This window comes from Equus caballus, chromosome 1 (assembly GCF_041296265.1).
Source record: "Equus caballus isolate H_3958 breed thoroughbred chromosome 1, TB-T2T, whole genome shotgun sequence".
Taxonomy (NCBI): Eukaryota; Metazoa; Chordata; class Mammalia; order Perissodactyla; family Equidae; genus Equus; species Equus caballus.
The window spans coordinates 125,793,272-125,819,757 of NC_091684.1; the positions used below are offsets into that span (position 1 = coordinate 125,793,272).

Genomic DNA, 26,486 nt, shown 5'->3' on the forward strand with positions numbered 1-26,486 from the left:
ATATATTCAAAATTCTGAAAGACAAAAACTTTCAGCCAAGAATACTCTATCCAAAGAAAATAACCTTCAGATTTCATGGAGAAATAAAAACTTTCCCAGATAAACAAAAGCTAAGAGAGTTTATCACCACAAGACCCCCACTGCAAGAAATGATCAAGAAGGCCCTAAGACCAAAAAAAAAAAAAGAAAGGGGTTTACAAAGCCCTGAGCAAGGATGGTTCAACATCTGCAAATCAATCAATGTGATACACCACATTAAAAAAATGAAGAATAAAAACCACATGATCATCTCAATAGATGCAGAGAAAGCATTTGACAAGATGCAACATCCATATATGATAAAAACTCTCAATAAAATGGGTATAGAAGTAAAGTACCTCAACATAATAAAGGTCATATATGACAAACCCACAGCCAACATCATACTCAATGGGGAAAAACTGAAAGCCATCCCTCTGAGAACAGGAACAAGACAAGGATGCCCACTCTTGTAGCTCTTATTCAACACAGTATTGGAAGTTTTGGCCAGGGTAATTAGGCAAGAAAAAGAAATAAAGGGGATCCAAATTGGCAATGAAGAAGTGAAATTCTCACTCTTTGCAGACCTGATGACAAGTGGCTTCTGGAACCCTACAGCAAATACAGTATATAGTGAAACGTTGAAAGCTTTCCCTTTGAGATGAGAAATGAGACAAGGATGCCTGGTGCCTCCTATTTAACGAGTAGAGGTCTTACCCAGTGTGATTTAAAAAAAAAGAAAGATGCGAGAAATAAAATTGTCATCATTTCCAGATGATATGATTATGTAAGTAAAAAATCCCAAAGAATCTATGGGTACTTTATTATGATTAATAAGTCAGTTTAGATAAATTGATAGACATAAGGAAAACTACAAAAAATAATTTATATTTGTAATACCAGTGACAAATATTTATAAAAACTTAAAAATATACCACCTACTATCAAACACCTAGAAATAAAGCTAACAAAGTATGTGCAGGAGTTTTACACAGATTATAAAAGAGAAATTAAAGAGAATCTAAACAAATGGAGGGATATATCATATTTATAAAAGTCTCAATATTATGAATTTGTCAATTCTCCCCTAAAGTGATCCACATAAATTCCAAAAAGTTTCACTGGGATACGAAAAGATGAGTCTAAAATTTACATGAAAATACAAAAGGCAAGAATAGCTGAGGAACTCCTAAGGACAGAAAGACTTGCTTTACTATACCTAGAACCAGCAATAGTAATTAAGACAGAGGGGTGTTAGCACGGGACAGACACACTGGCCGATGGATTAGAAGAGTGAGTAGAAACACACCCACACATGTATGGTCACTTGTTCACAATAAAGGTGGCAAGTAGAGCAGGGGGCAGGCGAAGTGTTTCAAAAACTAACTTCAGGTGAATTTCAGACCTAAATGTGAAAGCAGAATAAAACATCCAGAAGGCAATGGAGGAGAATACCTTGAGGACCTTACAGCATGCAAAGATTTCTTAAACAAGGCAGGCAAAGTTCAACTACAAAAGAAAAGAAACTGGGTGGCAGTGAAATGTAAGAGCTTCTGTTCATCAAAAGGCTCGTGAAGACAGTGCATAACTGAGGGAGCCACAGCTGACATGTGTGAGAGCAAAGAGCTGGTGATTCAACAGCTGGAAACACTGGAGGAGATGAGGGGCGCTTCTCTCTCAGACTGCCAGGGTCATGTCGTGTCCTCTTGCATTCCACACCAAAAGCTGCTCCCCCTCCCAGATGCTCACGAGCAAACCCCTGATCTGCCCAGGGGAGCTGTCAGTGCAGACACCAAGAACCTACTTTATCCTGTACTGAGAACTGTGATAGATGCAAAGGGCTACCCTACATAAAAGTAATGACATAAAATGGGCATTTTTATTCACATTTTTGCCTTTGCTTTTGAAAGGGAAGAAGTTTGAGGCCAGAGTCATAGGAGGAAGAGAAAGCAGACAAACCATACCTCCACGAGGGCGAACTTCTCCTCACTGGTGTAGTTGTAGCGGGTGGCGCGCTCGTACTCCTCAGCGTTGTCAGGGCAGTCCTTGTTGGAGTACTTATCCGTCGGGTGCACAAGTTTCCATGAATACTGGTGTGGTCAGAAAGGAGGAAGACATTCACACTGAATGAACAATGCTTAACTGCTTGTCTCACTCACATGACCTTCACCAAAGCTACCGACAGGTCAGCCTTGTAGTATTTGCAGAGTCTGAAAGTCACACTCACTCACACACACATGCTACACATGCGTGCACACACCACGCAGACACACACAGAGTCCATCTCCCTAAGAGTGCAAAACATTGTGGCCATGCGACTTCGGGTTTAAGAAACAGACCAGAGGTTTAAGAAATACATCAGACAAAACGGCCTGGATATTTTAACTCTCTAACACTCTAGGCATTTCATCACCGTTTAAAAAAAGAATTAGCTATTCAAATGATCATGTACTCATCCAATATAATTTTGGTCTGATCAAAATAAACAACAAAAGAGAAAACTTTCTATGACTTATAGGTATGCAAATCTTTACATGGCATCAGAAACCATTTTACTAATACTAAACAAAAAAAGTGATGGCTAGAACCCCACAGAGAAAATATTGTTTAAATAAAAGAGAATTAAAAATCATCATAACAGTACTTAAATTTAATTCTATAAAACGTTTTAAAAGATGAGGCCCTTTATTTGTAACATACATACATGCAATGTATGTTGAGTCATCTTAGAAACATTTAAATTGATATATATTCTTATTTCTAAGGCCAAAGCTAAAAAGCCAATGTTTTCTTGATCCAAAGACCAAAGTTAATGCAGAACAAATATCATTTAGTCAATTTCTTGGAGCTTGGGAACAAAAGCACTTCTAACCAGCTGGAGGTTGATGTTCTTTTAATTCCCTGCATTTCCAAATAAAAGCAAGCACAGAATGCCTACCACTTCCATCACATGGGCGCTCCACTGAGACAGCAACTGCAGGCCCTGCAGTGCCAAGTCGAAGAGCTTCCGGTACTCAGCATCTGTCTTCTGAGCCTCCTGGCGGCCAGACCCTGTGACAACCTAGAGCACAACAGAAGTATCAGGAAGACACCCCATATGCAGAAAAACCACCTATGCATTTACCCCGTGACCCACCAAACCCACTCTAGGAACCTACTCTAAAGGTACATTCTAAAATATGAAATGATGTGGGCACACAAGCCTTCCCTGTAGCAACAGGCTGGCATCCACAGAGCCCCCAATGATGAATGCTCTGTAGCTCTCAAAGCAAAGAGAAAAGATGCTGTAGACTGTGCTGGATGAACCTCCAGGGCATGGTGTTCAGAGAGGCCTGTGCACAGTATGTTTCCACTTGCCAAATAAAGGAAAACGTGCACATCCTGTGTATTTGCTTATATCAAATAAAACAGATTTAAGTATAGTGACCTACAGGGTAGGGAGGCACAGGGTAGAGGGGAAGCCAGCTTCTCTGAGCATGCCTCCTTTGAGACATCTGACTTGGGAACCACATAAACGGTATATACTATGACATAACATTAAATTGGGGGGGGAAGGGCTCCCTGAAACTCAAAAGCAAAATGAAACAATGAACTGAACTGTGTAATAAGTTGGCATCATGGCCGCACAGTGGGGCCATATAGCATAAGTGTCTGATAATTGGCTTTTTTTGATTATAATGTAAGTGCCTGACATTAACCTTTTGATTGCCAAGGGATCCATTTCAAAGACATCCATCTCAAATAAACACACTGCCAGCTACACAACTAGATAAAGAGCCAGGCTGCTCCACCCATGAAGTTCCCCTTTTAGAGAGCCCTGGGTGACCCAGGGGACTGGAAGCGCTGACAGTTAGTCTTTCTTTTTTGTAATGCAAGTGCCTCACATAAGCTTTGATTGTGTGGCATCCACTTCAAAGATAGCTGTCTCAACAGACACACTGCCAGCCACATGACCAGATAAAGAGCGAGGCCACCTGCCTCCCTAAGGCTCCTTTGCTTTAGAGATCTTAGTTGATTTCCATAAGTGACCATTTGGGCCACTTGTTTTTTCTCTTCCCACGCTTTACATTCCCACTCTTACGTTTTAAATTCACCAATAAAGAGTGAGCCCATGAAACACTACGCCCCTACCCTCAACTCCAATAAAAGCAGAACCCCAGGCCCACATGCATGCTCTCTTTCTACCCTCAGGCTGCCACAAGTAGCACAGTTCCAAGAGAGTGTCTCAGCATCACTACCAATAGGCTGAGACCAACACAAAACAAAACACTTCAAGCGACTTTGAGAGACAGTGAATGAACAACCCAGAGGGAGAAATCTAAGGACAAAATCCACTGCAAAATAAATCTTAAACAATTTTTGGTAATTGCATTGTTATTATAATATAACATAAAGTTATACATTACGATATACAACTATGTTGTTTCTAGTAATTATATGATTATTAGCAGTGCCAGTATTGCTATTTTAAAATTGCTGCGTGTATCTTGAGACATCAAGTCAAAATTTGCAGGAGTCATTAAGAACCAGTATGGGAAAAAAAGAAAAAGAAAAAAACTGAAGTAGATTGACTTCAACACAGTACTAAAAAAACCCTTGATTTGTTACCTTAGATGATGCTAGGGAATCAATTATTTTAACAATTGATACGTAAAGCAAAGGAATCCAGCTGTGACCTTGTCTCTTCTGGAGGAGGGATCCCACAGAGTAAGGCACAGCTGGTATGAGGGCTGAGGAGGAGGGCAGAACTAGAGTATCACCCTTACAGGTGCACGCAGCTAGGCAGCAGACAACGCTGCCCGCATCACAGAGTCAGCCAGACATTCCAGCGGTTTTCGGCATGGCCGACGAAGGGCCGAGTGGGCTGAGACAAGGGAAGCTGAGTCTGATCAGGTCTCCAGATCTAACTACCAATGTACAGGAAACACGGCGCAGAAGTCATGGCAAATGATGCCCCAGAGAGGGAGAGAGACGGAGGGGGACACATCTCCGAGGAGACACATCAACAAACTGCAGTGTCTGGAACTTAATTTGGATCCTGAGGCAAACAAATTTGGAAAAATAGTGTGTGTGTATGTATATACATATACTTGTATACACAGTGGAATATTATTCAACCATAAAAAAGAAGGAAATCCTGGGCCAGCCCAGTGGCACAGCGGTTTAGTTTGCACGTTCTGTTTCAGCGGCGTGGGGTTTACAGGTTCGGATCCCGGATGCGGACCTATGCACCACTTGGCAAGCCATGCTGTGGCAGGCGTCCCACATATAAAGTAGAGGAAGATGGGCATGGATATAGCTCAGAGCCAATCTTCCTCAGCAAAAAGAGGAAGACTGGTGGCAGATGTTAGCTCAGGACTAATCTTCCTCAAACGAAAAAAAGAAGGCAATCCTCCCATTTGTAACAACATGGATGAACCCTGAGGGTATTGGGCTAAGTGAAATAAGTCAGACAGAGAAAGACGAATACTGTACAGTCTCACTAATACATGGAATCTAAAAAGTTTGGTAGTTTTAGCTCTTACAATTAGTTTTATGATCAATTTTGAGTTGCATTTTTTGTATGGTATGAGGAAAGGGTCCAACTTCATTCTTTTGTATGTGGATTCCCAGTTTCCCCAGCATTATTTGCTCCCCACTGAGTATACCCTCATCAAAAATCAACTGACTCTACAACCCTGGGTTCATTGCATCATTATTCACAATAGCCAACACACGAAACAACCAAAGTTGCTGGTGGCCTAGTGCTTAAATTTAGTGCTCTCCACTTCAGCAGCCCAGGTTTGGTTCCCGAGCTTGGACCTACATTTTTCTGTTAGTCGCCATGCTGTGCTGACAGCCCACATACTAAAAATTAGAGGAAGATTGGCACGGATGTTAGCTCAGGGCAAATCTTCCTCAGCAAATAAATAAATAAACAAACTGAGTAAAGCATTCAAAGGTGGATCTCTTTCTTCTTGTTAAAATCATCATCTTATCCTGAAGGTACTACACTCAACAGCAAAAGGAAGATGACAGGAACCATGCATGCTGTTAGATGCTCTTATTTGGAGTAAAAATCAGCTCTACATTTTGAGAGCTTCCCATGAACTCGGTTTACAACTACATCATGAAGTCTCAAGGGGCTGCTCCCCATCTCTACCCTAAGGGCTGTGCTGGCCGCTGGAGAAGGGGTGAAGTAAGGCCTCCTCACTAGGGAGTCGGCCACCTACCAGGGGTCTGCTGGAGGCAGCACATGCCCTAAGACATCTGGGCTGTCTTTCAGTCATTCTAGTTGTATGACGACTAGCATTTGGTGGGTGGGGGCAGGGGTGCTCATCATCCTGCAATGGGTGGGGCCAACGCACAGAGCTGTTCCCCACAAATGTTAATGGTCCTCCTGAGAACCCTGAGGTACCACAGTCTCACAAACCAGACCTGTGTCTGTGGCCCCAAGTCCCCGGGTTCTTCTTGACTATTTGCAGAACCCATACCACTGACCACTGCTTTGACCTTGCTGCCTTGTCTGCTAAGATATGAGAAGTGCCATTCCCAATGCTCCTCCACACTCACACACCCCTCCAGCACACCCCACACACTGGCAGGGCTAGCTTGGAGTCACACTTGACAGGTGGGGATAACGTGATCAGCCCAAACAAGGACACAGGAAACCCAGCTGCAAAGCCGAAAGGAATTAACAAGGCCTGAAGCCGAGGAGATAGCGCTTCCTCCTACACCCAACTCCAGGCCCTCCCCTGGGCACCAGGACGTCCTCCCACCGACCCAGCAGCTCCTACACGCCTCTGCCTTCAGGACTTCCTGCCTCTAGGCACGAAACGGCCACAAGCCATAATCACTCCTTTCCTGAGGCCCTACCCTCTCTCTTCTAGCAGCTTGGAAACAAGACTAGACTAGGAAACAGACTTAATTCAGGGTCTTTCCTCAGTCCTTTCTTTTGGGACCTCTATTACATTTTTCTGAAAAAAGATCTACAGGTGAACAGATAAAAACGATGCTCACTGCACTGCCATCCATTATAACGAGTGCTTTTTAAGTATTCGTACTCAACCATGCTTCTCAAAGCAATTAACGTCAGTTTTCGGTTGCAGAGAACACAGATGACATTCTAGGGCCATCTGTCCTCAGGTGTCAGTGCGGGCGGGCGCAGAAGGCCCACTCACCTCACTGTTGCTATAGCGTGCCAGCTCTGAGATGAAGCGCATGTGGTCCTCCCGGATCTGGATCATCTGCTCACAGATGTTGTACTGCGGGCTGCTACTGGAAGATGTGCACGTCCATCTGCAGTGAAGGGGAAACGTGTGTCACCTGAGGGCACTTGCACAAGGCTTATGCAGCACAACGCTGGGTGCCCAAGGACACATGCATAGCGTGGGAGAGGAGCTGGAGGCTAGGAAACAATATGGAATTCTCAGCAAGGAAACAGAGCTGGCCCAGCCCCCTCTCCCTGTGTCAGGGTCACTGCCCTACCTTCTCATATCTGTGTTTTGGAAAAGGAATTGTAATTTCTCTATAATCAATAAACCATTTTCTAAAACGCTGAGAGATGCTGCTGGATTTAGGACAATGCATCACCCTTGCGAGGACCTCTTGACGTATTATTGCAGAGTTGGCAGGAACTATTTCTTTATTACTCACATGGGAAAATATAAGCTATAGTATAGAAACAAATCAGCCAAAGACTCAGGAGCAAAAGTTATCCTTACGGGGAGAGTTGAAAACTGACATCATCTGGAAGTTAGACACTGTCACCATAACTACCTATGTGCACAACATATGTGCACACCATTTCAGCAGCAAACAGACACAATTTAGTGGGAAAGAAGTTTATTAAGAACTGAAACTGCTGGTGCTCTTGGGCAGAAAGCATGGATCTTAGGACTTAGACGGCTGCCCCCTCACATGTAGCACCAGTACTCTGTGTTTTTAACAAGCTGGTCTCCTTTTCGTGAAGGGATGGAATACAAGTTACCACTTTTTGAGACGGTCAGTGCACTGTCTCAAGTAGTACCTCTTTCTCTTTGATTCCACTACAGGATGATGGGATGATTATGTTGGCATTATCCCAGGCCGCTCCTCAAGTCTGCAATGAGCGTGCAAGGCACAGGCTCTGCACTGGGATCCATTCTCAATACACTTGCCTCCCCTGCAGACCCCCAACAGCATATCCACCTCAGGCAAGGCACTGGAGCCCAGAGCCTGATTGCTGGCATTGGCGCACTCTGCATCTGCCCTTTCTGGGGCCAGATGCTGGTGTGGGGCCCTTGGGCCAGGCTCCCAAAGCTGATTGCTATATGCTCAGGCACCTCCCAAGGAAGCTGTGAAACATGGGCATTATTACCAATTAAATGCTATAAACTTAGAATAAATCATATTAAAAACAGACAATAAGTGCACAAACTCATGGTTTCCTGATTCTCTTACTGACTTTCCATTACTTATGATCTAGAGCTAATCCCTATCTGTTAGGGCAGAAGCATTGTGTAATGAATGTCACGCTGTCAGCCTGAACTCAGTCACAGCCAGACATTCACACCATGGACATCAGCTCATGTTCCAAATCAGAGTTTGAGGTGGTACTGAAGCAGAAAGAAGTTTCAGCTTAATGAACTTAACATAGAGGAGAGTGAGAAGCCATCTAAGAGTGGATCACATAGCAGATTTAATGGCAAATATATTTGGAAATAAACTAGCACAGAGGTTGGCAAACTACAGCACAGGTCAAATGCGGTCAGCTATTGTATGGGTCTAGGGCCATAAAATGGTTTTTACATTTTTAAAAACTTGCTTAATAAGACAAAAAAGAAAAGAAAAAACAAACGAGAATATGAGACAGAGACCACATGTGGCCCCTGAAGCCTAACGTGTTTACTATTTGGCCTTTAAAGAAAAAGACTGCCAGCCTCAGAGTGAACAGATTGAGATGCAACTGGTTTTTCAAAATCATGGTTGAACTTCGGCCAGTCTGGCTATGGGTGCATGCATTTGACAAAAGTCAGCAAAAGCATCCTATGGGACTCACCTGCCTATGTGGAATCTACAATAATACCTTAACTGTGAGCTACAGATCCTATATGGCAGGGTTGGCCACCTTTCTCTAGATAAGACCAGAAAGTAAATACTCTAGGATTTGTGGGCTACACTGTCTCTGTCACATCTGTCACATAGTCACATTGTCTTATTTTAAAAACAACCCTTTTAAAATGTAAAGATCGTTCTCAGCAACAAAGACTTTCCAAAAACAGGCCTGGGCTGGATTTGGTCCACAGGTTACAGTCTTGTACCCTCTGTAAGATACACGCAAACATCCCACCCACAAACAGGGCTGCTTGTTAAGAAGTGACCAGCAGACCACAAGGCCCAGAGAATTTGTTAACAAGTCTACATTTCAACCAGCACTATCCAAAAGAATTCTCTGGGATGATGGAAAAGTTCTGTATCTGTGCTCACCAATACAGTAGCCACAAACTATTAAATATTTGAATGGCTAGTTCACTAAGAAAATAAATTGCATTTTTTAATGAATTTAAAGGTAAACAGCCACACGTGGCAAGGGCTACCACATTAGGCATTCAGTTCCAGATAGTTGAGAATGGCAAAGGTGTTATCTCAGATAAATGACTAGAGTTATTAAACGACAGTGAGGCCACAGCAGAATGCTCTAATGGGCAGCTCGTCCTACCGAGATTTATTTTCCTCATAGTGCGTGCTGGTCTTGATGTATCTTGCCAGTTCTATTTGCATGTCCCCAAACAGTGGAACCACCTGGAGCTGCTGTATTCAAAGAACAAAAAAAACAGGGTCATTATGTATGTTTAGTCACCAAATACATAAACACAAGAAGAACGAGTAATAGTAATAATTACTATGCATTGAACGCTATTTCTGCAAATCATTTACTGCAAAAAAGTTGTAAATAACTTCTACATGCACTTTCGGAACAAAATACAAATTAAGAACCAACATTCATAAAACCAATTCAAATATTAAAATTAACCTACCTTTTGCTAGATCTATAGTTACAAAAAAATCAACTGCATTTCTATATGCAAGCAACAATTAGAAAATGAGGGGCCGGCCTGGTGCCACAGCGGTTAAGTGCGCACGTTCTGCTTCGGAGGCCCGGGTTTCACCAGTTCAGATCCCGGGTGCGGACACGGCACCGCTTGGAATGCCATGCTGTGGTAGGCGTCCCACATATAAAGTAAGGAAGATGGGCATAGATGTTAGCTCAGGGCCAGTCTTCCTCAGCAAAAAGAGGAGGATTGGCAGCAGTTAGCTCAGGGCTAATCTTCCACAACAAAAAAAAAAAAGAAAGAAAGAAAATTTAAAGAGGAACAACTTCCAATAGCATCAAAAAAGTATGTATGAATACATGAACAAAATATGTACAAGTCTTCTAAGCAAAAATACCACCAAAAATTCTAGAGAAAATTTAAAATTCTAAGTGAATGAAGAAATATATCAGGTTCATGTATTGGAAGACTTGGTATTTTTTAAATGTCCGTTCTCACTAAATTGATCTATAGATTCAATGGAATTCCAAACAATATTCCAAGAGGAAAACCAGGCTATCAGTAGTGTGTGTCTGTGTGCTTGTGAAAATCAGCAAGCCAATGCTAAGATGTAGGTTGAAAGGTGAAGGGATGATACTCAAGGCAATCTTAACATAACTTGAAGACTTCTTGATATGCAGACCTATTCCTTTGGAAAACTAAGACAGTGTGGCCCTGGAGCACAGACGGAAACCAGTGGAGAAAGACAGAGAAGCTAAGACAGTCACACACATGCAGACACCTGCTTTATGACCCAAGTAACACGGCAGGGCAATGGGAGAAAAGATAATCTTTGCAATAAATGGACAGGGTCAATTGGATATGTATAATGGGGAGGAAAAAATCCAAGAATGTCAATCTGCTACCTCACAGCATGCACAGAGGGAAGTTTCAAGGGGATTACAGATCTAGATGGAAAAGGAAACGGTGACACTTCTAGGAGGTAACACAGAAGAAAATTCTCATGAGCCTGCTGTATACAAAGATTTCCTAAAAGTGGACATTAAAGATCGATATATTGGACTACATTAAATATTGAACAGAAGTTTACCAAATGACACCTTTAAGAAAGTGAAAAGGAGAGCCACATAGGGGAGAAGGCATGTATTTTAGAACACATGTATCCAACAAAGGACATGGACCCAGAATACACAGACTACAAATCAACAGGGAAAAAAGAAGTAGAGACTTGAAGTGACACTTCACCAGAGAGAACACACAAAAGGCTAACAGCATGAAAAGTCACCAAGGAAACAGCGACTAAACTGCAGGACATGCTACTGAGGAAATCATAAGGATGGACATACCCTTCAGGATGCCCCTTCCCCTCAAAAAGTGACAGTGCCAAGTGTTACCAAGGATGTGGAACAATGGGAATGCTCGTTCATTGTTGGAAGGAACACAAATCTGCACAACCATGTGGGAGAATCGTCAGGCTGGATTTACTACCAGGACCCGCAACCACCACCACCCACCTGGTATATTCCAACAGAAACGAGCACAGACGTGCACTAAATCAGAGCAGCCAAAACCCAGAAACAATCTCACGTCCATCACAACAAAATGGATAAATAAACTGCAGTCTAATCACAAGAATTGCTCCACCACAATAAAAACCTAAGGACTGGAGCTGCAGGCTCCCACAGGGATGACTCTAACAAACAGAGTGAGTGAAAGTGGCCAGATGCACGAGAGAGAACATGGCTTGATTCCCTTTCTACAAGGTTCAAACCCAGGCAACACTGGTGCACAGCAGGAGGGAGAGAAGCCGCCTCTGTAGACAGGAGTGTGAGCGCTGCCAGTCAGCATGCCCCAATTTCCTGATATGTGTCATGGTTATAGGGGTTCATCTCCCAAATTTCAAGTGGTATACATTTCAATAAAAACATTTATCTAAAAAAACGCAACTTACCTTGAAGTACTTGTCAATCTTGGATAAGTTTATCCTTTTCTTGGCATCTAGTTTATAGATGTTGCTGACACTCCCATCCATCAAGTACAGACCAAACCCCATGACCTGAAAATCACATAAAACTCAGACCTGCAAGTTTAATTGCCTCTAAGCACTTATACTGCTACAGTTTATTTTGAAATGACAATTCACTCCTTTCAAAAAGCGTTTTTAAAAGCTCCTTGGAAATAAATAGCTATCCCTTCTTGAGAAGCTATTCTTTTACATGCGTCATCTCTTGCAGCTATTTCAGCGTCATCCCCAGGCACACACATCAGCTCCACCTCTCATCAAGCACAATGCAGTACAAAATACGGATTTCCATGAGCACCCATAGCCAGGGGCCCCTGCACCAGACAGCACCGACAGAACATTTCAGCCATCACAGTGCTATCCAGTGGGCTCTCCAGTGTGATGAGGTCTTGGGGTTGGGCCCGCTCTTGCAGGGAGGGCTTTGGGCAGCCGGACATGCAGCACAGGGTCTCCAGGGCTTCCCTCCACAAAGGTGTAGGGCAGAGCAAAGGGAATGGCAGAACCACCTTCTCCTGGCCCCACGAGGAATGTCACTGAAAACCTCCTCATCTTGAAATAGAATAATAACGAACAATATGGTAAATGGCTGTTTCTTGAACAACAAGTCTACTTTAATCATGGTGACACAGTATATTTAATTCCTCGGAATCACATCCTTGATAGGTGGAATAAGGTATAACCTGTACTACAGAAGCTTAATGCTGGGAGAAACCCTGGACCCAGGACCTCCTCACCCACAAGCACCTTTTCTGGGGGTGGGCATATGATCCACCTGGCACCGGGGTCAAGCCCAGGACATACTCACAGGAATGTGTCAAGAGCCTGTAGTGCAACTATAGGCTGTGTGCAGGGCAGAGGATGCTACACATACACACACACATACAAACACATACACAAACGGCAAGCGTCAGAATAAGAAAAGGCATGCAAAAGGATCTTAGACAAAGCACAGCCTATTAATGACAGCAAGGCCATCCCTCCCTCCAGAGTACAATGGGCAGTCACCCCACACGTACTTTGAGAAGCATGTGTTTTTCACTGGGTGTCAAGTACATCCTGTTCTCATAGTAATCCACACACAGATTCACGATGTCAGCGAGGAGCTCTTCATAGCCAGAAATCACTTCGAGCTGTTGCTGCAGAGACTGACACACACAGCAGGAGATCTGTGCCATGGTCTGCTCCTGGCCCCGGGTCCCCCGCCCCCCAGCCATGCACCCTGCCAGCCAGAGTGGGGAGAGCGTGAGCCTTACTTGTGTGATCTTGTTGTGGTTGGCCAGGAACATGGACAGATTCTGAGATTCCTGGATGGACTGTGGGTCCGCCATTTTCCGCAAAAACTGAGCAGCCCTTTGAAAGCAAAAAACAGAGTTAATCAACCAACATGCTTAATGATGAAAAAAGAAAAAAGCCTAGGAATTCAGGATTATTTTACTCTGCCTACAGTTATCTGTAGAAATGTGGGTCTTAACTTCAGCCTCCTCTAGCTTCTCCATCTTTAACTCCAGGGCAGTCTTTTGCCAACCTGGACAGCTCATGACCCAGATGTCCAGAGCTGACAAACTTCCTCAGAGACGTGGCAGCACCACCCACAGGCCTTTCTGAAGGGCCCCTGCACACTGGCCTCTGTCCTGGGATCCCTGTCCCCGGGTCTGAGAAAGGCCACCCCCTCTTCTGTGACTTCTAGAGCCCGGTGACGAGGATGGCAAGCACCATTCATGCTCTCTGCTGGGAACCCTCTGGGCCACCACGCCTCCACAAGTTAGGGACCATACACAGTTTTGATGCCAAAGGTCTGAGACAGAATCCTGGTCCCTCCACTAACCCACAGCTCCATCTTGGACAAACCTCCTGAACTCTGCTGAGCCTCATTCATCACATCAGTAACTAACAACAGCCGCCCATCTGACCGCCCACAGAACTGACATGAGAACAGAGATGGAAAGGCGCACAGAAGGACCTGTAGACTGAGGTCTGATCGTGCTGTGAGGCACGTACTGAGTCTCTGAGTTCGTCAGAGCAGTGTCAAGGTGAACGTGAGGATTCGGCACATAGCCTGCCCACATAAGGACATGTCTATGCAACCTAGAAACTTGGGGTTTTTACTGATAGAAGACTGATAACCTACTCCAATAGTCACTTCTTCCCTGCTTTCTTAGGAATAAACTCCCAATTTTCATGCGGCACCAATGTGCCTCATCTCCACATGACCGATGGCTGAGCCATGAGACATAATGAAAAGTCTTGCAAGGCACTGGAAAGTTTTTATAAAGGAGAGTGTGGGTCCTTCTATTCTTCTTCCTCCTTGTTGACTGGAATGCAGAAATGACAGCTGGAGCTTAAGCAACCATCTTGAAACATGAGACAACACATGAAGACAGCAGAGCAGCAGGACAGCTGGAGTCCTGGGTCCTGAACACTGTGGAACCCCCTCATCAGCTGCAGATCACCCAGCTCAGGACTTTTCAGGTGAGAAAGAAAGAATCGGAAATCTTGTTTAAGGCACTGTTATTTCTCTAAGTTTTTAAGAATTATATACAGTTAAACTAACATTAACTAATACAGTCACATTCCTTTTCAAAGTGTTCACTTTATTGATCTGAGTGGCTGCTGAAACTAAGGAAGGGATCAAAGATGCTGTTTTCTTTTTCTCAAGCCTCACGATAACCATATAGGTTATCTTGGCATTTACACTCAGAAGAGGATGTACTGGTAGCTACCAGCTGGGTGCAAATAAAAATTGTGTTGGAGTAGGGGTGTGTAAAGACTGGGGAGGAGTAGGGGTTACTGTCTGGGAAGGGGAACCAACAGGGGGTCCCAAACAGAGGTCACAGGACGAGGCCGCTGGAAAGGATGAAGGGGTAGCCCAGGCCCTCTCAGTGCTCAGGGGAGCCTCAGGTGGTAAAGACCCCTGTGGTTCCTGGAGGGGGTGCCTGGGGCCCCCACAGCCTTCCACAGAGCAGCCCCATCTTTAAACTATTTTACAGACTGGGCTTTGGAATAAAAGTGCTGCTGCCGAGAAAAAAGAAAATCTTTTTGAAATGAAAAACCACTGATGCTGTCCACCATCCCCATCTCCCCGATAAAGTCAGAAAGGCTAAGAAAGCTGCTCAGAATCATAGCAAGAGATTTGTTCAGCCAGGAGCAGACGCTGCTCTCCTAGGCTGGGCTGGTTTCACCCTCCACCTCTCAGAAGACCCCATGCTCTGCAGAGAGTCACACACACTTGGAGTATCACAAACACTGTCATCAGATGGGGACAACTGCAGAGTTTCCCACCCAAGAGGGGTAACAGGCCAACTCCAAAGATTTCCTGGGTTTGAAGATCCAGGCTTCTGCCCAGAGCTGATCCTAGGTGATGAATGGAATGCCTGTACTTACTCACTTGAATAAAGCTTAAAATGCTAGGGACCTAGCTCAACTCCCACTGCCGCCTTATCCTCAAATCTAGGTTTGGCACTGTATCCCAAGTCGATTTTATTTTAAAGACGCAACAGTTGTATGATTTTTAGATGCAACCTAACTACAGTGTATTCAGATGCAAAGTAAACTCTTCAAATTTAATTTCATAGCCAAGATTCCTTGTCTAACGGAAGAAACAGATGTCAGCATCTCCTTCAAGCCAATCATGCCTTCAACAGTACTGAGCATATTTTCTAAGAAAGTTGATCGGAAGACAGCTGACTCTGCTCTGACCAACGGCCTTCCTTCTGCCTGCCACCAACTGCCCCTTCATGGTTTTTCAGAAGTGCACTGCTGTGCCATGCCCAGCTTTTCCAGTTCTCTTCTCCAGAAGTTCTTCACGTTCAAAAAGAAAACCACCCTGGAGGAGAGCTGGTCCAGGACCTGGAAGCTCCAGCTCTGCCCACTGCTGTGACGGACATCCTACCAGTGAGTGATGAGCAGAGGGGGCGCCCTCAGGCCACAGAACCCACCTGCCCCCTTGTCAAGATGCTCACCAGGCCAAGGCCCTGCAGCGACCCCAGCACTCTGAGAGCAGGGACTGGTCGTTGCGCTTCTGTCTTCCCAAGGGTGCTGAGCACCCAGAGGTCCTCAACAAACACTTGGGGATGACGAGGATGCTCAGATCCCACTCTAACTTCATGAAACCATAATATACACATGTCTATGAGGACACAGCGCTGCACTACAGCGCAAACAATCTGCTGGCTACCCCCACCTCCTAAGGGTGTGTATTCAAACAGTTCGAAGACTGCTGAGCAACCACTACCAACCCATAGCGCTTATTTCAGAACACATGGGATGTGCACCAACTATGTGCAGGACAGCCAACTGATGAGGCACCATCCCACCTCCCCAGCACTATCCACGTGGCCCAAAGGCACAAGGCCAAAGCTCACCTCTTGTATGCTGAGTGGTCGTTCTTCACACTGCACTTCATGTTCTTCAGCTCATCCAGCACAGCAAACATGTTGATGAACTTGCCCAGTGTGATCAGGTAGGCCTCAGACACAAAGTCCTTCCTCCTCTCCGTGTGGCACAGGCGCCTCACCTCCCCACAGAAACGCTCAATGGCATTTCTCTGCACAAACGAAGGAAGGCAGAAAAGCCACTGTCAATGATAGGCTGACTCCACGCTCAGCTTCAAGCACAGAGTCTGGATTCACTGTTACTTGTTGATAAAATATACACCCAAATGAGTGGATGTTTGCAGCTCAGGTCAAAAGACATGTTTCTATAAAGTAATTCCCACACACCAATGACAACCACGATTTATTTTGTACTTTTCTACTTTACCAACTACTTCCCTAAAGTAAAAGAATTTTGTTGATTATTCAGCAGTCACTGAGCAAAATGCTCCAGCAGAATGTTTATAAAGAGATGTTTTAACTTTCAGAGGTGAAAAAAGTGAGGGGGAGTTTTCTTCTGGACGATATTTAAGATAAAACAAAAATTCATCTGCTAACAAGTTCTATCTTCTCCCTTTGCTAAAGGAGTCTGTAAGAAAAATTTTCTCACATGTCCAAAGCACATCTTTAAAAAGCCAGCAAGTCTCCTCCCTCTGGCCACTTTGCCTACCCAAAACGCCAGAGGAGCCAAGGCCAAGGTAGGGACCACTGGGGTGGACAGTCAGGGCGAGGACCACCACAGCAAAGGTCAGGGTGAGGATGAGAGAAAGAAACACCTGAGAAACCAGGTGAATCCCAAGTAGGACTGGCAGAAGGACAACAGTGCTCGGAAGGATAGAAAGCAGCCTTCGTGGAGGAAATGTGAATTCACTCAGAGAGAAGAAAAGTGAAATGCAAGAGAAGTATCTATTCTGAAAGAGCCAGTGAGGTTTTAGACCATCAACACCTTAGTTCCCTTTTATCTCAGAGGCTGTGTGGTTGTTTTAATTTACATGTGCTTTGTTCTTGGGTCCACAGTGATAGATGAGATAGCACTAGCATCCCTACCCCTCTGCATTAAACCTTGAGGATTACAGCGCTGTTTTACCTGGAAGTACATAAAATTCATCAGTTTTGTGACCTCAGGCTCGAGGACCTCCACAGTTTTCTCATAAATTTCCACTCTGTTAGGCTGCTCATTACATTTCACCTGGGGAAAAGCAAGGTAAAGAGGCTTCAACCCAGCTGGGAGTGAGAGGACAAGGCCACTGTTAGAGCTGGGGTCCCAGGCGACCAGTGGATATGGGGGTGTGGTACGGGTGGGGCAGGGCTGGAAGGGATAGAGGTGTGGTGTGTTTCAGATGAAGACATGGTCTGTGGGATGAGGGAGGGGCTGGGCTGGGCTGGGCAGGCAGGAGTAGGGTGTGGCCAGCAACGTTGGGGGCACCTGTGGGATGGCCCGAGAGCAGCTCCTCCAGGTGTACAGCATGACAGCATACTCTTGGCCTTCCTCCAGCATCTCATTCTGCAGGGGACATAGGGCAAATCAAAGGCACGCAGGGGAACAATCATAAACAAGAAGATGCCAAATTGCTAAAATCTAGACGCATAAACTACCCTGACTCTCCCTGAAGGAACAGACAAGCACAGGACATGCATGCCAACAGAGCTGCCGAGAAGCTAGTGATGCCACAGTGCAGTGGTGTGGCCACAATGATGGCCCAAAACACCCCTAGGTTTCTGCAGGCTGGAGAGGGGTGTCAGCGACCGGCAGGCACCTTTGCACGGGGCCGCACAGGGCATCCACCACAGCTGCTACACTGCAGCTCCACTCAACCCTAAACCACCCACTGGCAATGCATACCTGAAGGTGGGGACACGGGGGAGGGCCCAGTGCATTGTGAATGTGCACGGGGTCCTCACAGGCTCTCCACCAGGCCACACAGAGTCTCCTGGCTCCTAAGGAAGACTGAGGGAGCTCTGCTGTTCCCAGTGTGGGCAGGAAAAGCTAGAAGTGTTTCTGCAGTACTTAAAATCCAGAGAATCCTTGGGAAGAGGACTACCGTCATTTTAAAACTACCTTAGTGTCTACTCTTCTTCCACATTATTTCCTTTGATAAAAACAATAAAAAGTGCAGAGATGTTCTTGAAAATGTCAACTACAGTTTGATGGTTTTACAATGCCTTAAAATATTTCTCAACCTTTCACCCAGTAACTTCTCTTCTACAAATCTAGCCAAAGAGAATAATGATGTATTTAGAAAAGTGTTCATCACAGCACTTTTTATTATAAGAAAAAAGGGAAACTAAGTAAACATGCAAAAATAGTTAAATTGTGGGCATTTACAATATGTACCAGCCATTAATTACTTTAGCACAATTTCATGACGTGAAAATGTTCCCGAAATCATTAAAATACACAATTATAATAACACCGCAATTGACTTATGCAGTCTAAATCACATAAGTACCTGGCATGACGAGTAAAGGTATACAAGTAGGAGAGAGAACGGATTCCCTCAAAATACTGAGAAAGGTTCTCTCTGGGCCATAGGTGCTAAATTTTCAGAGAGCATGTATTGTTTTTATAATAAGAAAAACACAGGTTTTTCTAAAAGCATAAGGCATTTCATTCAGTTTCCTCTCATTTTCCTCACTACGTATCCCATCAGAATACCAAAAACACATACATTTGCCATTCAGAGTTGCTATTCCCACAAGGAAAACAAAGATGTGCGGATGGAATTACCATGCTAGAATGGACAGTCGCCTGTTCGATGTATCTTGCAATGCCAGTGACAAATGCATTTCTGTCTTCAAAGTTAGTGTTGAAATTTGGCTGAAAGGAAGAGAACAACCATCAGGTGGGGGTCGGCATGGCAGGCAGTGCACCCGCGGCGCCCAGCACACACCTGGTATAGCAGTGAGGATGGTGGGGGCTCAATACAGGGCTGCTGGTCAGGCAGAGGCAGCTCTTCTAGGAGATCCACGTTGGACAGCGCATCCTCCAGTGTCACCTGGGCCGCCATCCTGGCCTAGAACAAAACACAAAGCTACCTGTGCTGTGAGGAAGGGCAGGGGCACCTGACAATCCTTCTGGGATGGGGAAATCAGGCCCCCACTTGCCTGACTCCTCTCCTGAGGGCACTGGGGTGGCTGAGATGGTCACAGTCAGTCCCTGGGGTCTAGCAGCTCTCCCAGGGCTCGCTGGCAGGGGAGTCACAATGTTGCCTCTTGCCGCCTCCAGGAGTGTCATGGTGCAGGATACATGGGCCACCACATGTGCAGTCGCTTCATGCCACCCTTCCCACCTCGGGGCCACCGCTGTCCCTAAAGGGCTCTCTAGGAGGGTGTGACAACCCCTTCATGGGCTGGAGGAGGGAACATCCCCTCCAACACCACATCCGCCCCAAGGAGGCCGGCACAACCTCCAAGGGGGCTTCCCTGCACACGGATGTTTCCCAGGCAGTACCTCCAAGCAGGGTTACATGTTAGGAATGGAGATGGCAATGGCTAGAGCCCTCCCTCCAGAAGTACAGGGGCAGCCTGCAGTGACTACTAAGGAGATGGCTGGGGGCCAAGGTGAAACAGGGAGGGGGCCGTTAGCAGAAGACTGAAAGCAGAACTCTGAGGCTCATGTACAGAAGCATAGAAACGGAGCAGATCTCATCTAAATACAAATCTGTGCCGGCTCTGGGGAAAAGGAGTAGGCATACTCCAGCGTGCCTCCTGCTGAATGCTGCTCCAACTCTGGATGGGACACAGAGAGTAGCTCTAATCCTAGATAAGACACATCAAGCAACTCCGACCCTGGACAAGACATGAGAGGCTGCTCTGACCCCAGACAGGACATGCAGCGCAGCCCCAACCACAGACAAGACACATGGGGCACCCACGTTGTTCCGAGAAGGAAAGAACACCAGTCAGGATGGAGAAGAACACTGAATGGAAGAAGCAGTCAATCACTCCTCCCAGAACTGGGCTCCAGACTAGGCATGGGTGTGGAAGTGCACAGAGCATCAGGTTACCAAAGCCCTGGTATGCTGGCTAGGGAACCACAAAGGGAACCCCAGGGCACTGGAAAGCCCCAGGGGCAGTGTGGAGAGGAAGAAGCTCCCAAGAGCAAGCCCACAAAGTTGCTCATGAGTGTCAGGCCCCCTCCCAAGCTGTAGGTGATGGATCTGATCCTCTCATACCATCCCTTGAGCCCACAGCCAGATCCCAGACTGCACGGGTAGCACACAGAGGACAGATCGAAATGGCACTGCAGAGGCTCTGAGAACAGAATTGATACTGAATCACAAACCAAACAAGGCAGGTTGGAACTGCAGCCTAAAATCGAACCATGTTGTTTGCCTGCTAAAATGAAAAATCAGCATTCACCTAGGATTTAAATAAGACCCATGGTCCTAGATCATAATATCCAAAACATTCAGCTGCAATGCAAACTACTCAGCACACAAAGAACCAAGAATGTCCTGACTCCTACGGGAAAAGATAAACAACAGATACCAACACTGAAATAACACAGATGTTACAATCATGTACCAGACTTCAAAGCAACTACTATAAAAATGTTCTAACAAACAATAACACTCCCAAACAGAAAGAAAAGATTGAAATCAGGCCAAAAAAAAAAAAGATATCTTTTTACAGGCATGCACTGCACCATGACATTTCAGTTAGCCATGGACCACATATATGACCATGGTCCCATAAGATTATTTTCAAATTACAAAATACCATACTAAAATTTTAAAAACTCCCTACATGAGCTCAAGAGCAGAGGAAAGATTCAGTGAACTTAAACAGAACAACTGAAATTATCTAATCTGAACAACAGAGAGAACAAAGACTGAAAAAAACGAAGAGCCTCAGGGACTTCTGGGACAAGAGAAATGATCTAACATTTGTGTCAGAATGCAAGACGGACAGCAGAAAGTGGGTAGTGCTGAAAAATAGTTGAAAACAATGACTGAGAACTTCCCAAATTTTGCAGAAGACTTTTGTCCACAGATCCAAGAAGCTCAATGAAAGCCAAACAGGGTGTATCTGAAGAAATCCAAGACTGGTATACACTAAAGACAAAGGAAAAATATCTTGAAAACAGCCAGAGAAGAATAGCTCATTACCTGAAGAAGAGCAATTTGAATGCCTGTGGATTTCTCCTTGGAAACCAGGGACCCTGGGGAAGTGGAATGATACTTGTTAAGTCTGAAAGAAAAGAAGTGTCAACCCAGAATCCTACATCAATCGAAAATATCCTTTAGGGATGAACATGAAATAAGGACATTCTCAGATAAAGAAAAACTAAGAGAACTCATAGACAGAAGACTAATGAAGCTCTTCAGATATAAGTGAAATGCTACCAGGAGGTCACTGGGGACATGAAGAATGAAACAAAAGTGACAGAAAGGTAAATACTACAGAACAGATGATTTCCTCCACAGCTCTTTAAAAGATGTTTGGGGAGAGTGACATCAGCATCATGATGGAGTGAGCTCCTCCCTTAGACTCTCCCCGCTAAGATACAATAAAAAGAACATTCATAAACCAACACAGGACATTCACACAACACAACAGACGTCTAAGAGACCCACAGAGCCATACCTCTGAAGGTGGAGGTGCTGGACCCCCAGAAGGAAGCGGAAGGAGGTAAGGGGATCTCCTCTCCTTCCCCAGCAGCGATCTAGGGTGTAGGACTGCATGCAACTCTGCAAGGAGAGGGGAGGGGTAGCTCTCCAAGGGAACACCTTTGCTCTCCAAGCTGCCTCCCAACTATGGGAAAGCCCCACACAGGGGAGGCCAAGCAATTGTCAGGGTGTCTTCATCAAGCCAGCACCTGAGGAGGGCAGACAGCGAGGGAAAAGTGAGAACATCCTTGTGATCACGCAGGTGAAAGGAAGCACACCTTCCCCACCTGGAGCACCAGCTTGGTGGGGCAGAGCAAGGGACCCCCACCAGAGTGCATGCCCATACCTTTGTAAAGTAGCAGTGGCCAGTGGGCAATCACAAACATGCCCCATCAGCGTTTCCAAAGGACAGGCATACATGCCAGGATAGCAGCAGGCTCAGAATACACAGCTCCTGCTTGCCCCCGGTGGCAGCAGATAGAATCTGTGACCAGATACTTCCACTATGCAAAGGCACAAGTCCACCCCATCAAACAGCATGAAAATGTATATTAATACTCCAGACCAGAAGGAAAATGACAAGCACCCAGAAACCAATCCCAAAGGCACAGAAATTTACAATCTAAATGACAGAGAATTCAAAACAGCTACCATAAAAACTTCAATGAGGGGCCAGCCTGGTGGTGTGATGCAGAAGTTAAGTTCACATGTTCCGCTTCGGCGGCCTGGGGTTTGCTGGGTCGGATCTTGGTTGCGGACCTATGCGCCGCTTGTCAAGCCATGCTGTGGCAGGCGTCCCACATATAAAAAGTAGAGGAAGATGGGCATGGATGTTAGCTCAGGGCCATTCTTCCTCAGCAAGGAGGAGGATTGGTGGCAGATGTTAGCTCAGGGTTAATCTTCCTCAAAAAAAAAGAAAAACTCAATGAGTTACAAGAAAATTTGGAAAGGTAGCTCAATGAAATCAGGAAGAAAATTAATGAACAGAGGGAATTCTTCACAAAAGAGATTGAAACTATAAAGAAAAAACAATCAGAAATGGTGGAGATGAAAAACACTAAAAACACTATGAATGAAATAAAGAAAAATCTGGAGTCCTTAAATAACAGAACTGCTATTATGGAGGACAGAATTAGCAGCTTGGAGGACAGAAATATAGAAATGCTTCAGATGGCGGAGAGAGACTGAGAACAAAAAGAAATGAAGAAATTCTCCGAGAAATATCCAGCTCAACTAGGAAACGCAACATGAGGATAACAGGTATTCCAGAGTGCAAAGAGAGGGAAAAAGGAGCAGAAAGCTTGTTCAAAGAATTAATGACTGAAAAATTCCTAAACCTGGGGAAGGAGCTGGAATTACAAGTAAAAGAAGCTAATAGAACTCCTAATTATATCCATGTAAGAAGACCTTCTCCAAGGCATATATTAGCAAAACTGGCAAAAGTCAGGGGCTGGCCCCGTGGCCGAGTGGTTAAGTTCGCGCGCTCCGCTGCAGGTGGCCCAGTGTTTCATTAGTTCGAGTCCTGGGCGCGGACATGGCACTGCTCATCAGACCACGCTGAGGCAGCGTCCCACATGCCACAACTAGAAGAACCCACAATGAGGAATACACAACTATGTACCGGGGGGCTTTGGGGAGAAAAAGGAAAAAATAAAATCTTTAAAAAAAAAAAAAAAAAACTGGCAAAAGTCAATGACAGAAAAAATATTAAGGGCAGCAAGGCAGAAGAAAATAAAATACAACGGAACTCTTATCAGGATTTCAGGGGATTTCCCAGGAGAAAACTTACAGGACAGGAGAGAGTAGAATGATATATTCAACATTCTGAAAAACAAAAACTTTCAGCCAAGAATACTCTAGCCAGTGAAATTATCCATCAGATATGATGGAGAATTAAAAAACTTCCAGATAAACCAAAGCTGAGGGAGTGCATCACCACAAGGCTCCCCACTCCACAAACAAGAAATGATCTAGAAGTCCCTTATACCTGGATAAAAAAGCGTTTACAAATATTTGAGCAAGGAGATAACCCGGCAGACAAAATCAGAAAATTGCAGCTCTCTGTCAGGACAGGTTAGCAAACACTTAATTGTAAAAATAAAGATAAAGGGAAGGAAAATAACAAAAATAAATATAATCTCGTCACATACTGACAACACTAAAAGGAGTAAGTTGTAACAATAATAACTTAGAAGAGGAAAAGAAAAGGGATGGGACTTGCTCTGACTAAGAAAATACGAGCCTGTCAGAAAATGGACTATCTCATCTATGAGATTTTTTATACAAACCTCACAGTAACCACTAAACAATCAAAACAGACACAAATGATAAATAAACAGAAACCTATCACAGAGAACTACCAAACTAAATTGGCAGTGTGAAATAAATGAGATGAGAAATAACAGAAATCAGATTAACCAGAGAACAAGTGATATAATGGCAGCAGTAAGCCCTCATAAATCGATAATCACTCTAAATGCAAATGGATTGAATTCTCCAATAAAAACAAAGAGAGTGGCCAGACAGATTAAAAAACAAGACGCAACAATATGCTGCTTCTACGAAACACATTTCAGCTCTAAAGGCAAACACAGGTTCAGAGTGAAGGGATTGAAGATGATACTCCAAGCTAATGGCAAACAAAAGAAAGCAGGTGTTGCCATACTTGTATCAGACAAAGTAAACTTCAAGATAAAACAGGGAATAAGAGACAAAGAGGGACAGTATATAATGATCAAAGGGACACTGCACCAGAAAGACAGAACACTTATAAATATCTATACACCCAACACAGAAGCACCAAAGTACATAAAGCAACTACTAACAAACCTAAAAGGAGATTTAAACAGCAACATAATAACAGTAGGGGACCTTAACACCACACTTTCATCAATGGATAGATCATCCAGACAGAAAGGCAACAAGGAAACAGTGGATTTAAATAACAGTGGACTTAATAGGTATATTTAGAACACTCTATCCAAAAATAGCAGAATATACATGTTTCTCAAGTGCACATGCAACATTCTCAAACATAGACCATATGTTGGGAAACAAGGCAAGCCTCAACAAATTTAAGGTTGAAATCATATCAAGCATCTTTTCCAACCACAATGCTATGAAACTAGAAATCAACTACAAGAAAAAAGCCGGAAAAGTGACAAATATGTGGAGACTAAACAACATGCTACTGAACAACCACTGGATCCCTGAGAAATTAAAGAGGAAATCCAAAAATATCTGGAGACAAATGAAAATGAAAAGAGATCATCCCAACTCATATGGGATGCAGCAAAGACAGGGTCCCTAGGCCCTTGCGCTGACCGGCTGTTAAAAACCACCATGTGCTGAGGTGTTTCTGATCATGAAACAATACGTGCTCAATGCAGAAAAAGCAGACTGCTGGAGACAAAACGAAGGCCTGCAGAGAAGGTACTGCTAGCACCAGCACTTCTGGTCTTCAGAGGGAACCAACAGCAAACAATGTGCTCTCCTCGGTTATGTCATCGAACAGCACAAAGCCAGCCTTTTCTTCCCTGACTGAACTTCTATCGGCAGCAGTTCCCAACCGTCAAGGTTTTTTCCAAGTCCTTACAGCTTGTCAAGTTATAAAACTGCCATTTTAACAAACCATCAACTAATTTATCTTGTAAATTTAAGAGTTTTTAAAATAAAGATTTCAAAGCACACACTGAATGTACTTTGCTGCTCTTCCAGCAACTGTCCAAGTGTCCCTGAGTCAATCATGGGGATCTCCTTGGTTCAGGGGACAGCTGTGAAAGTGTGAGTACATTTTCAACACTAGTGGGTGAGAGCCAGCCTGTGGTCTGAGTTGGGCAGCACTTCGCATCACAGTGTGTTCCGTATTTACCCTGCTTAGTCCTCCACTCAGCCTGTGTCCAGGGTGGGCACTGTGCTGAGTGCTCAGCGGGGGTCCCTACACATGGCCCTGGACTGTAGATGATGTGCCCATGAGAGCATGCTGGATAGGAGGGGAGCGGGCTGTGCTGTGACACACCAAACACTCTCAGCCTGGTGAGTCCTCCTCCCAGGCCCTTCATCTCCTGCCCTTGGGTGAGACGCTCCCAGGACGCAGAAGGCCTCTTCTGACTCAGCCCGGAACAGACACACTTGTCTTGGACCCAGAAGCCAGGCTTAGCTCCTTGCAGGGTGGAGTCTCCAAAATCCTGCTGGTGTATCTCCATAAGGGGTCTCTTAAAAACAGAGACTCCCCTTTCACACTGTGACAGGGACCACCACACAGGAATGCACGAATCCTGCTCTGCACAGGGCCAGAAGCCTGGACAATGCTGCCAGTGCAGCTCTGGAGCACAGCAAGCCACAGGCATCCCTTCCTTTCATTCCTTACTCGGACTTGAAGTCTGTGAGTGACTGCAGCTGGGGACCAAGGACGGTGCCACATGCACCTCAGGTGGGCATCAGTTGCCTG

General features: G+C 44.8%; 1 protein-coding gene across 1 annotated transcript in view; it reads right to left on the bottom strand.

Annotated features, from left to right (window-relative positions):
- CYFIP1 (cytoplasmic FMR1 interacting protein 1) overlaps positions 1–26,486 on the bottom strand; it is a 92,388-nt gene that overhangs the window by 46,571 nt on the left and 19,331 nt on the right. The window contains 12 exon segments of the mRNA XM_070231499.1: positions 1,983–2,108; positions 2,957–3,079; positions 7,179–7,296; positions 9,698–9,789; positions 11,983–12,087; positions 13,071–13,199; positions 13,308–13,404; positions 16,416–16,597; positions 17,512–17,613; positions 17,851–17,928; positions 19,153–19,242; positions 19,316–19,456. Of these exon segments, the coding sequence (XP_070087600.1) occupies positions 1,983–2,108; positions 2,957–3,079; positions 7,179–7,296; positions 9,698–9,789; positions 11,983–12,087; positions 13,071–13,199; positions 13,308–13,404; positions 16,416–16,597; positions 17,512–17,613; positions 17,851–17,928; positions 19,153–19,242; positions 19,316–19,432 (1,359 nt within the window). The 5' untranslated portion in view covers positions 19,433–19,456.